Source organism: Macaca mulatta, chromosome 4 (assembly GCF_049350105.2).
Source record: "Macaca mulatta isolate MMU2019108-1 chromosome 4, T2T-MMU8v2.0, whole genome shotgun sequence".
NCBI classification, from domain to species: Eukaryota; Metazoa; Chordata; class Mammalia; order Primates; family Cercopithecidae; genus Macaca; species Macaca mulatta.
The window spans coordinates 71125489-71138691 of record NC_133409.1 but is presented as its reverse complement, the minus strand read 5'-3'; the positions used below and the strand labels follow the sequence as shown (position 1 = coordinate 71138691).

Genomic DNA, 13203 nt, shown 5'->3' with positions numbered 1-13203 from the left:
GAAAGAATTATCTTTTCAATAAATGGTACTAGAACAATTGGACATTCATATGCATTTAAAAAAATGACCCTCAACATATACTTTACATCATGTACAAAGGTCTTTTAAACAAAATTCAGAGCACATTATATAATGTAGACTATTAATGCAGGCATTTTAAATTGAATCATGTTGTGCAAACTTTATTCTGTATTATTAAACATTATCCTACATTGTGATTTCTTAGAGGTTGCACAGTGTCCTATCATAAGAATGTATCAGGATTTATTTAATTATTGACCTGTTTTTAACATTTCGGTTATTTCTATATTTTCTCCTATTACAAATAATGGTGTGAAGAATATCACTTTACCTAAATCTTAGTGCACATAATTTTATTTCTTTGGAAAAATCTCTAGATGTAAACTTGCTTGCTCAACAGCATTTTATTCTTTTGCTATTGTTTCTTTTATGAAACAGTCTCCCTCTATTGCCCAGGCTGGAGCACAGTGGTGTGATCTTGGCTCACTGCAACCTCTACTACCCGAGTTCAAGCCTTTCTCATGCCTCAGCCTCCTAAGTAGCTGAGATTACAGGCGTGTGCCACCAAGCCAGGCTGATTTTTGCATTTTGAGTAGAGACGATGTTTTGCCTTGTTGGCCAGGCTGGTCTCGAATGACTGGCCTCGAGTGATCAGCCTGCCTTGGCCTCGCAAAGTGCTAGGATTATAGGCATGATCCGTGACACCCAGCCGTTTTGTGTGTGTGTGTGTGTGTGTGTGTGTGTGTGTGTGTGTTTGTTTAAAAAAAAAAAAGCCTACAGCTTCCAATATTCCCAGAGGGTCTCCCATCCAAGTACTAACCAGGCTGGAACCTGCTTACCTTCACAAGATCAAATGAGATTAGGTGCATTTGAGGTGATAGGGTTGTAGACCACCTTATTTTTATAAACAGCAGCTATCTTCTCATTTTGACAGTTTTCAGGGTAGTCATATCCAATGAGAATTTATTACATTGAGATGGAAGAGAAAATCTGATATATACGTTAATTACTGAGTAATCTTTTTATTTGTTAGTTTGGGGCTATGTTTTGTTTTATTGTTGTTTTATTTCCTGCAACATATGCCATTATGAAATAATTAAAACCACATGGGAAAAGACAATTTAAAAAAACCAAAACATTTGGGTGACTCATCTATGTAAGTTTGAGTTGGCAAGAACATATATTACTTCTTTGTCTTTGAGTTCATAGATTTTATTTCAATGGTTGTGTGCATCCCTCATTCACAGAGAATATTTTGGACATTGGAGTAAGTAGGATTAACCAGCAGCACTAGTTTGAGATCAGTATGTAGAAATATGCTTTTCTCTTGATTCCAGAATCCATCTATGAGTATTTATACCTTTATGTAGTGAAACATCAAGTCCAATTGTAGGGAACTCTCCCCTTTCCTGATACATGACACCAAATAATATATTTTCTTTAATCATTACAGTCAGGGTCAATGCTGTGGACTTATTGACTTAATGAGAGAATATCAGAACCTGAAGTCAGCTGTATCTAAAGTCTTAGAAAATGCCAGCAGTGTGATTGTAACCAGAACTACCATTAAAGATCAAGAAGATCTTAAATGGGCTTTTTCCAAGGTAAAATTCAAAATGTGTTTATGTTGGTGTTCTGCTTTAGTAGATCTGGTTTTTAGTCATAAAGCAATTATCTGCCCAATTCTTGTCTGTATACTTAGATGTGGATAATTCATGCTAACAAGCTCAACTTTTTTTCCCCTGGGAATACTGACATTCTAGGATTCTAGCAACTCAAGCAAATGGTATTATATATATTTGTATAGTTAATTAATATCAAAAATTTCTGCATAAGGTCAATTATGAATTAAATTTCCTAGAGGCAAATGGTTTTAAACTCATGACTTATCACTGACTATTTTATTAATTAAGAAATCATTTATCCACAGCATGAAACTGCCAAGAACAAAATGAATTACAAACAGAAAGACTTGGATAACTTTACCAGCAAAGGAAAACACTTGTTATCTGAACTGAAAAAAATTCACAGTAGTGATTTCAGCTTGGTGAAAACAGACATGGAGAGCACCGTGGACAAATGGCTGGATGTAAGATAATCACCTGGGAGTCTGCAAATCATTTCAATAATCACATTTCCCAATCAAATTTTTGGGCAAAGGGTTATTCAAGGATGTGAATTTCACTTTTTTTTTTTTTTTTTTTAAGATGGAGTTTCACTCTTGTTGCCCAGGCTGGAGTGCAATGGTGTGATCTCAGCTTACCGCAACCTCTGCCTCCCCGGGTTCAAGCAATTCTCCTGCGTCAACCCCCCGAGTAACTGGGATTACAGGTGCACACCACCACGCCCAGCTAATTTTGTATTTTAGTAGAGACAGGGTTTCTCCATGTTGACCAGGCTGGTCTCCAACTCCTGACCTCAGGTGATCTGCCTGCCTTGGCCTCCCAAAGTGCTGGGATTATAGGCATGAGCCATTGCGCCCGACTGAATTTCACTTTTAACATTTAGTACTAAATGTGAAATGATAGTCTGAAGTAAAACAGTGCTCACATAAAGTTTAGAAATAGTAAAAAATGTATCTGTTTTGTAAAAACTTATCATCAGACTCTTGGGAATTTCACTTAATAGCCTCGGTCATAACAAATTATAACTCTGAATGTTTTTCTGTCCCAAACTATGAAATTATAGATAAAAAAGAAGAATTTATAAATATTCTATAGGATATTAAACCATAATATATAATAATTTAAAGTAATAAGGCTATAATTTTGCATTGGAAAACATTGCACTTGTAATTTACATCTTTGGGTTTTAGTTCTTGCTGTGTCACTTACCAGCTATGTGACCACAGAACAAGTCACTTGATTTTCCTGGAACTCTATATATCAATCCATAAATATTTTACATTACCTTTCAGCTGAAAAATTCAGTGCTCTGTTGACCTCCTATCAAAATCTAGTTTCAGAAGTACTGTGGTTCCCCTACTTAAGCTAAATTTACCAGTTAGACTTTGATATTTGTGTAATATAATAAAATAATTTGGGGGCAGCAGAAAACCCTATATATATGCTTCCACTTTTAAAAGAACATTCTTTGGCTGGGTGCGGTGGCTCATGCCTTTAATCCTAGCACTTTGTGAGGCCGATGCGGGCGGATCACTTCAGGTCAGGAGTTCGAGACCAGTCAGGCTAACATAGTGAAACCCCATCTCTACTAAAAATACAAAAAATTAGCCGGGTGTGGTGGCAAGCGCCTGTAATCCTAGTTACTCTGGAGGCTGAGGTGGGAGAATCGCTGGAACCCAGGAGGCAGAGGTTGCAGTGAGCTGAGATCGCGCCACAGTACTCCAGCCTGGGAAACAGAGTGAGACTCCATCTCAAAAACAAAAAAAAAGAACATTCTTTTCTTTTCTTTTTTTAGCATGCTATTTTTTTTTTTATTTATAGCCTTTGGGATGTTAGTGCCTATCATTATAGGAAGAGTGATAAGCAATATTATTTTATTTTAATGTGCAAAATTGGTTGCTTTCATATGCATTATGTTATAAATATGTTTGAATCTAATTAATGCTAATTATACCTAAACATTACAAATAAAAATGCTTATTGTTATTACTTTCAAAAATCAGTACAACACTGTTCTTGATGGACCTTTGTCCTGTAGAATTCAACCTTATAATGAGTTACAGTAGATTCTAGTGGACCTGTTGTTGTTAGTATCCCAATTTACAAATGAAAATGCAATGTCTCAGGAATTCATACACCTCTCCCAATGACAGAAGCAATTTATGTATTGGTTAGCATTTACATGAGTCAGGTGCACTTATTAGATTACAATAATTTTTGTGAAACTGTTTGTCAGTCAGAATATACTTTTCTGATAAAAGAAGCATTGGTACTTTGCTTGGGGGGATGATCATGTTACGCCTCTGACTATGAATGCCATGGCTTCTGTTTCTCTCCTAGGTAGCAGAGAAACTTGAAGAAAACATGGATAGGCTGAGAGTAAGCCTGTCCATTTGGGATGATGTACTCTCAAGTAGAGATGAGATTGAGGGATGGTCAAACAACTCTGTTCCACAGATGGCAAAAAACATCAGCAACCTGGACAACCGCCTCAGAGCTGAAGAACTGCTTAAAGAATTTGAGGTAAACTGACTGTGTTGACATATGGGAACTGGTGGCATATTGTCGACCAGAATATGAAAAAAAAGAAAAAAAAGTCTTAAAAGTATATTCTTCTTTTAACTTTTATTTATTTATTTATTTATTTTTTATTATTTTTATTATTTGAGGCAAAGTTTGGTTCTGTCGCCCAGACTGGAGTGCAGTGGTGCTCCAGATCTCGGCTCTGCAATGTCCGCCTCCTGGGTTCAAGCAATTCTCCTGCCTCAGCCTCCCGAGTAGCTGGAATTACAGGCATGCGCCACCACACTTGGCTAATTTTTGTATTTTTAGTAGAGATAGGATTTCACCATGTTGGCCAGGCTGGTCTTGAACTCCTGACCTCAGGTGATCTACCCACCTCAGCCTCCCAAACTGCTGGGATTACAGGTGTGAGCCACTGCTCCAGACCTTCTTCTTCTTTTTAGAGGCATGGAAGAGCATTAGAGAACTCTTACCTATCTTTTGCTGTTTAATTTGAATAGGTTATGAATAAAAGGATTTTTCTTTGTATTTTTATCTATGCTTATTTAGGGCTCTTTAAAGCATTAGTAGAAAAGCAAAAGTCTATAAAATCTATAATTGTTCCCATTCATCGGAAAATATGGCATCTTTCTACTTAAAAATCAAATTGGAAGTGTTTGTAATCTAGTAATATTTAGTACCTATTTTTCCGTATTCAAAAAAATCCCAAACTGCTCACTGAGTCCTTAGCATGTCCTCTTATTATGCCAGGTAGTGGGTTCTTCCACTTCCTTTTCAAAAATGGAAGAAAATCAGAGATTGGAGGGTCACAGGCTTCCACAAGAGTCCCTGGCTTTTAAAGTTCTAGTCACCAATTCACTTTAAACTTTATTCCTATTTCTTGCAATGATTTGTTAATCATTCTTCAAACTCTTAATGAGCACCTAAGATATGTCAGGCACTGTTTTAGACATTGAAAATATAATAGAAAAACAGAAAGTCTTACCCTCATAGAATTTACATTATTTATATTACAGTATATATTATATATAAAATATCAAGTAGTAATTGGGCTATGATAAAAGTGGAGTAGGGTAAAGAGAAATAGAGTGAGGAGATAGTGACTTTGGTCCAGAGAAATATACATGAATGAATTGTATTACCTAACTTATTTGTCTTTGATCCAAAGAACATTCTCAATGTTTTGTTACCTAGTTCCAATCTCTGAGGGCGATCAGGAGAAGAAATTATTCAGACTAAAAGCACAGGCAGGGGTGATGGATACCGCAGTGTCCTCGGCTGTTGTCTCTGATGCTAAACTAACATCACAGCTCCAGAGTGGCCTGCACTGGATCCAGCTTATACCAGCTTGCAAAAGTCAATTGTTAAATGTTCAGGAATTTTGTGAGCCAGTGTTAAAAACAACCATTATTAAAAATTAGACTGTAAATAAATTTACAATTAAATAAGTTCCATTGAATACAAAGGTAGTGACAAAAAAAATATAACACTTTCCATTATTCTTCTACACATCACTACTGTTACCTAGGTCTTTGAGTTATTGACATCTATGGTATCATGGTTGAAATATTTTAGAACAATGTACTACTGTGTATGTCTTCCACTCCGTGTGCTGTGACGTCATGTCATAGCTTACCATGGTGGTAAATGCTACAAATGAGGGCTTTTTGTGGGAGGTTGAGAGGGAGTTGTTAAAGTAAGCAACTGCTATTGACCTCAGAAATCCAATGATTCAATATGCTTCTGAGCCACATTAGATATGAGCAGGTTCAGTTAGTCACAAAGATGGGTTATTTATGTTACCCACTGTCCATGTGACACACTAGCTAATAAAATCAGTGAATTGGATTCAGCCCAGTGCCCACAGAGCTGTTCCCACTGCAGTGTAGTGAGTGTAGATAAGGAGGGAGATTCCTCAGTTGCCTGGCCAGCTTCTGGAGAAAGCCAGAGGGACTGACAGCTCATCATGTCTTCCAGTAAGGAAATTCCTTTCTGAATTGAAGGTATCAGTAGGTTTGCTAGTGTCCACAAAGCACCAAAATGCCATTTTTGAGAGGAATAGTTTACTAAATGCTCCTTCGTGGCCTCAAATAACTAATGAAGTTTACAAGCCTCTCATTTGTATCATAATTCTTTGATCGTTCTTTCCTCTTCTTTATGTTACTATTGGTACAAAAAAAGGCAAAATAGTATATATCGATTTCTTAATGAATCTGTTTCTCCTTTAATATCCTTTAAATTTTTATTTGAAACGTTCGTTCATATTACATATAGCCTACAGTAACTAGGCACTCCTTGTTAGGCACTTCAACACTCGCTTTGAAATGCTTCTTCAAGAGTTTCATGCTGCCATAGTAACCAGTAATATTAAAGTTAATGAATAAACGACAGTTAGCCTGTTGAAAATCCCCGCTGACTCAAGACTTTGGATCAGTGTTTAATTTTTTTCCAGCTTTTTTTTCCTAATAAAAAGGAGTGGAGAGAAACAAAAGTTCTGCACACTCCTTCACATTCCCAGCGGAAGCTAATTGTAACATTTTCCACGTTTCTACGTCACAACAGCCCTCAGAAAAATGAAACAGATTTTATTTTTTACACTGGCTTAAAGTTGGGGTATTTTGACAAAGTTAGCTCTTCTTGAAATTATTAAATGCCAAATATAGCATGTCAGTGTTTTTCATTAGTTATGCTTCTTCCCTTTTGGCAGTCTGAAGTTAAAAACAAAGCATTGAGATTGGAAGAACTGCATTCCAAAGTTAATGATCTGAAAGAATTAACTAAAAATCTAGAAACACCGCCAGACCTTCAGGTAAGCATTTTGTAATAACTGCTAGACTTTCATCCGTTTTGTAATAACTACCATATACTAGACTTTCTGTCTCTCTCTCTCTATCTGTGTGTGTGTAGATATATATCTTATATATATGATATATATATATATGTATCTCCTTTATATGTCCTCAATGTTATCATCATCATCCTAATTCCAAGGAAACGTGGATCATATCAGACATGGGGGTCAAAATATTAATATATTTTCACATTCCTTGGGCCAGTATTAATAGCATATTTCCAACTTGAATATTATAATAAGGGTAGTTCTTTTTTTTCCTACTGAATTTCAGAAGCATTATCAGCCAAGTTGCCTCATGGACCATTTCATGTCTAGACAGGGACAGAACCCCCTCTGTTTTTGGTGTTTTTGATGTTGTTTGTTTGTTTGTTTGTTTTTTGAGACAGGGTCTCACTCTGTCACCCAGGCTGGAGTGCAGTGGTGCAGTCTCAGCTCACTGCAACCTCTGCCTCCCAAGTTCAAGCAATCCTCCCACCTCAGCCTCCCTAGTAGCTGAGACGACAGAAATGCGCCATCATGGAAGGCTAATATTTTAAATTTTTTATAGACAGGAGATTTCACCATGTTGCCGAGGCTGGTCTTGTACTCCTGAACTCATGCAATCTGCCTGCCTTGGCCTCCCAAAGTGCTGGGATTACAGGTGTGAGCCACCGCGCCCAGCCTAGAAACCCCTCTTATGAATGTTGATATTCTTATTGATATTTCCCTAATGCTGTTACTCAATAACTGAGTTTAGAGGGATCACCACTGTAAACCTCCCTTCGTGGCCCTTCAGATGGCACAAATCCACAGGAACCATGAAGCAGGCCGGGGTAGATCGGCACTGGTCAGGACACCTGGGCTATTTCAGGGCCCAAGCCCTGGAAGCATCCAGCATGGTGGGTCTCTTTGGCCTGCCAGCCCCACTGGCTCCAGGCTCAGGATTCTGCTGTATCCCTTTAGCTTCTGGATGTGTTACTGCTTTTGTCGATTTTCTCTACATTTCCTTTCTTCTTCTTGTGCCTTTGTCTTTGATTTGCTGCTTTGGGTCAAGCAATCAATCTAGTTGATCAGTTATGCTTTTGCTCTGACCTGAGACTCCTTGTTCATCAGTACCATTGGGGATGATATACATGCACAGGAATGCTAGAAGTTTCACAGGAAGTAAGAAGACACAAAGGAGGTGCTATTCATATGTAAAAAAAGATAAAGAGTCCTTATGCATGCCACCTGTGTTGGGGATATCAATGGTTAACAGTTGGACTTTTGCAGAGTTGAGGCAGGATCTTCAGAGAGAGTTATTGTTGTACTCTAGTCTTCTCTTTCTTCCTTTATCTCTCTCTCCTTTTCTCTCTCTCTCTCTGTCTCTCTCTCTCTCACACACACACACACGTGCATGTGCACATACACGCACCCCTACGTATACTCAAGGAAGTGTGAGGGGTGGCTTACCTTACCTCAAGGCAGAAGGATTCCAGCAGTGCCACCTGGAGAATGGGATATTTGTCCCCCGTATTTGGCAGGCGTGGGAGTCTGATTTCTATCCCCCCAAGAATCCTAAAAGTGACAGACAGGCTGGCTAACTGCTGCTATATTTGCCAAAGGATAGATGACGGCTTGGGGAGACCTGCACCTGAAGGTTAGTTGGAGGTGAATGCTAGAGTGTGACCTCTGGCCCAAATATGAACCAGGAAAGGAAAAGAAAGGAAGAGACCACTATGCGAAGATATTATAGGTGGTCTAAGAAGGCTATCTGGGGGATAAACAGACCTTAGCAATGAGAAGTTAAAAAAAGGCCTACAGGCTGAGGAATGAGAAAGTAGCCAAAGAACATTGCACTGTCGTGTTTAGGGAACTTTAGTGGGAAGTGCAAGCATGAAAAAAGTCAGAAAAACCCACAGACCAAGGCCTATGCGAGGAGGAATGAATGCTAAACCTTGTCTGGCCTAGAGGGCACAGATGCCCATCCAGTGAGTCAGAACCCCTCACCTGCCTCCTGCCAGTCCAAGCCTACAGGAGAAAGGTGCCTTACACAGGGTGGCAGAATAGAAATAAAACGAAGGAAGAGAAAGAAAGACATTTACTCCCTTCCACACTATGGGCCTCCTGCTCCCAGCAGATCTGAAGTGGGGGTAAGAATAAAAGCCTTCAATTTAAGTTAAGTTCAAAGTTTTCATTAACAAATAGGCCAGGATGTTTGAATTGTGGAATTGAGACTGTTTTTCAATGTATAGTGACTATATGTCCTTTGACTAACTAGGGGGCCATAGAAGTCGACCCTCCTGAGCTATATCATCCAGAGAAAAGAGAAGAACTAGCCCCACTCAATATTTTAAAGCAACAGTGGAGACAAAAATAAAATTGTTTTATGATAAAATCCTACAGTGATGTTTGCCCCAGACAGTGTTACATCTGAGCAGACAACCGGTGTTTCCAGGGAGAATCAAGAGCAGATTTTTGGTCACCACCTGGGAATTTTCAGTAGGTCTAGCTCTGCTTTCACAATGCCCTCTCACGTCTTCCCTGGAACCTCAGTTAGAGCTGCCACTCTCCCATCCAGTGTTAATACAATCCTTCCTCTTTCTTTTTTTTTTTTTTTTTTTGAGACGGAGTCTCGCTCTGTCACCCAGGCTGGAGTACAGTGGCCAGATCTCAGCTCACTGCAAGCTCCGCCTCCCGGGTTTACGCCATTCTCCTGCCTCAGCCTCCCGAGTAGCTGGGACTACAGGCGCCCGCCACCACGCCCGGCTAATTTTTTGTATTTTTTTAGTAGAGACGGGGTTTCACCGTGTTAGCCCGGATGGTCTTGATCTCCTGACCTCGTGATCCGCCCGTCTCGGCCTCCCAAAGTGCTGGGATTACAGGCTTGAGCCACCGCGCCCGGCCAATCCTTCCTCTTTCTATTTGCCTGTCACTTCATATGTTTGGCAACTGTGTCCACTGATTTTCCTTCTTGTAAAGGCATATTAGCATTGGAGCTGGCTTCCATGATGAGACTTGTGTGGCTTTGAACAATTACATGAACAGAATTTCTACTGAATGAGTGGAGATCTTGATGAAATCTTGCTTGGTTATTTAGTTTATAGAAGCAGACTTAAGACAGAAACTGGAGCATGCCAAAGAAATAACTGAAGTAGCAAAAGGAACCCTGAAGGATTTCACTGCTCAAAGTACGCAAGTGGAGAAGTTTATTAATGACATAACGACATGGCTCGCAAAAGTGGAAGAATCGTTGATGAACTGTGCCCAAACTGACACTTGTGAAGGATTGAAAAAAGTCAAGGTAGGTAATAAACTATCATTAAGTGCTTCCATTCGAATGGTGATAGTAGTTCTCCTGTTTTGTGGTAACTGTAATAAAAAATATAACTTCTGCTCTGAGTTACCCATATGAACACCAGACCAACTTATTTATGACATTGACCACAGCAAAGTAAGCAATGAAGAACTGAATGCAGGTGTTCAGAAATCAAAAATGAATACCTTGAAAATAGAAAGCATGTGTTGCTGTAGCACCAGCCCATAGTCTACACTTGTTTAAAGTTTTTTTTTTCTTTTTTATAAAAGGGTGGAGCCTGTGGAAGAACTATTTGACTTCCACAAATTTTCAGACTTGAGTATTCGATAGTTTTTCATCACTTAATTATATTTATTGGCCATTATGCCTGCTTTCATCCAGAGAATGTATATTTTTTGAAAAAGAAGAAGTTGAGAAAACATTACATTTCCATGTTTTCTATTTTTTTATTTTTATTTTTTGAGATGGAGTCTTCCTCTGTCACCCAGGCTGGAGTGCAGTGGCACAATCTGGGCTCACTGCAACCTCCCCTCCCAGGTTTAAGTGATTCTCCTACCACAGCCTCCCCAGTAGCTGGGATTACAGGCACCCACCACCATGCCCAGCTAAGTTTTGTATTTTTAGTAGAGATGGGGTTTCATCATGTTGGCCAGACTGGTCTTGAACTCCTGACCTCAAGTGATCCACAGGCCTCAGCCTCCCAAAGTTTTGGGATTATGGGTGTGAGCCACCTCCTGGCCCATTTTCATGTTTTCTATCCATATTAATAGATAACATTCCTAATCAGCTATCTGTCATGCATTGAGTTGACTTTTCAACAAATGCATTTGTTCTCTTTTAGCATATTTCCTTACTGTACTAGAAACTGAGGTTTTTTTGTTTTTGTTTTTGTTTTCTTTTCTTTAAATTAACTACTGGTGCTTTTGGTAAGCCTGTGACTCTGAAACAAAGTTTAAGTGTCTCACTGAAGAATGTGAACTGTGATGGTCTCTAATCAATTGATTAAACCCAAGATCATGGACTGGAATCTATAAGGACCTATTCAGTTTGCTTGAAATGCTAGATTACACCTCATCTCCTAACTACTTCCCAACAGCTGTTTGTTCCCAAGGAGAACTTGGCAAAATTCTGAAAGAATCAATACAGATCTAGTACAAATACTCAAAAACTTGCATCAAAATGTATACACCACAGAGTGGATTCAACAATGTCAATTTCAGATTGTAGAAAAGTACCATAGTGAAGTAAATGGAGTATTTCTCTCAAGTTATGAATATCCTTCATAATTTACTTTTATTCTGTAGGATATACAAAAAGAACTTCAAAGTCAACAAAGCAATATCAGCTCCACCCAAGAAAATCTCAATAGCTTGTGCCGCAAGTACCACTCAGCTGAGTTAGAGAACCTAGGCTGTGCAATGACTGGTCTGATAAAGAAACATGAAGTCGTGAGCCAGTTGTGCTCCAAAACCCAGGCCAGCCTGCAGGAATCTCTGGAAAAACACTTCAGTGGTGAGTTCTGAGGGGCCTTAGCGTGAGAAGTTTGTTTCCAAGAAAGAATCCAAACCAAATGCTGCCTAGAAACTGCCAGCAAAAGTTTGAGGAAACTTTCCAGAAGGGTATCATTTCAAATTCATTTGTGCTTTGCGATTCAGGCAATAGAAGTGCTGTGCTGGAGGCTCTCACACTATGCAGAATTTTTTCTTTCTTTTTCCTCTTTTTCCCAAGAAAGCAAGAGTCCACTAACTTGATGGTTCTGAATTTCATCTGCATTTTCTCTATATAGCTCATGTGTGTGGAAAATTACTTCCACTGCTCAAGTGGCCAGCAGCCACTGTCCAAACAACTATTGAAATTTTTTATGCCATGATGAAGTGACACAATAAACTTGGATGTTGGAAGAAGCCATGAAACAGGGGCAGCAATAGGGGCCAGGAAATTGCCCGTCCTGTGGCCCTGCCTCTGCTTTCCACACAGCGGTGCCTGACATGGATCCATCATGACTCCCCAAAAGAGGAGGTGGTTCCTCCCTTTGCCATCAAAATGGCTTTAATGTCCCTGGAGCATTTCTCTCCTTGCACTTTTACATATTCAGGCAATTAATTATTTTTCTTGACCAAGAGAAAAAACACAACAGGATATTAGACATTCTAGGAATATACATTTCTTTTTAGTCTTTCCTCTGAGATAACTTCTCAATTCTACCATGAACATTCACCGCTGTAGATCATACTGTATTACTTTATTATTTTCTTTCTGGAATATTTTGTAAGGCAAGAAGAAATGAGCTAAAGGTCAGAAATAATCCATTGTGGTAATGCTGGGAGCCCATTCAATATTTTAGATTGACTCCTGATTTTTTTTTTTTTTCAAAAGAGTCTATGCAGGAATTCCAAGAATGGTTTTTGGGAGCAAAGGCATCGGCAAAAGAATCATCAGATCGCACTGGTGACAGCAAAGTTCTAGAAGCAAAGCTCCATGACCTTCAGGTATAAAAGTTGACATCCTTTTTCTTCTTCCCCAAAATGTACTCAAGTGCCTGTAGGCAGACCTAAGTTATCTTATTTCTCAAATCTTATCTGAGCCAATCTTCTCCTCGTCCCTAACAGAATTAGGCTGATTGAGTCAGAAGGAAATAGATAACATGATAAGTATGTTGAGAAATAAGTTGAGGCTACAGAATTTCCAGATCCCTTTCTCTCTCTTTTTAGCCTATTGACAATTCTTTGGAGTTCATTCTAAACTAAACCTAGTTTTAATTTTTATAACAATAAGAGTATAATAATTATCTCTATGTTATATGACTATTGTGGAGGAGTTTTAAAAAGAAGAAGAAATCGTTTGTGTTTTTTAGTACCTTATTGTCTATATTTAGAGATAGGATATATTCAAACTAAAATAAT

At 38.8% G+C, this 13203-nt stretch overlaps 1 protein-coding gene across 13 annotated transcripts in view; it reads left to right on the top strand.

Annotated features, from left to right (window-relative positions):
* Positions 1-13203, top strand: part of SYNE1 (spectrin repeat containing nuclear envelope protein 1) — a 529762-nt gene that overhangs the window by 234633 nt on the left and 281926 nt on the right. For all 13 annotated transcript variants that reach the window (XM_028847246.2, XM_077999556.1, XM_077999555.1 and 10 more), the window contains 7 exons: positions 1475-1625; positions 1952-2110; positions 3987-4169; positions 6877-6978; positions 10082-10285; positions 11605-11812; positions 12677-12789. In XM_028847246.2, coding sequence (XP_028703079.2) covers positions 1475-1625; positions 1952-2110; positions 3987-4169; positions 6877-6978; positions 10082-10285; positions 11605-11812; positions 12677-12789 — 1120 coding nt within the window. The remainder of the gene's footprint in view (positions 1-1474; positions 1626-1951; positions 2111-3986; positions 4170-6876; positions 6979-10081; positions 10286-11604; positions 11813-12676; positions 12790-13203) is intronic.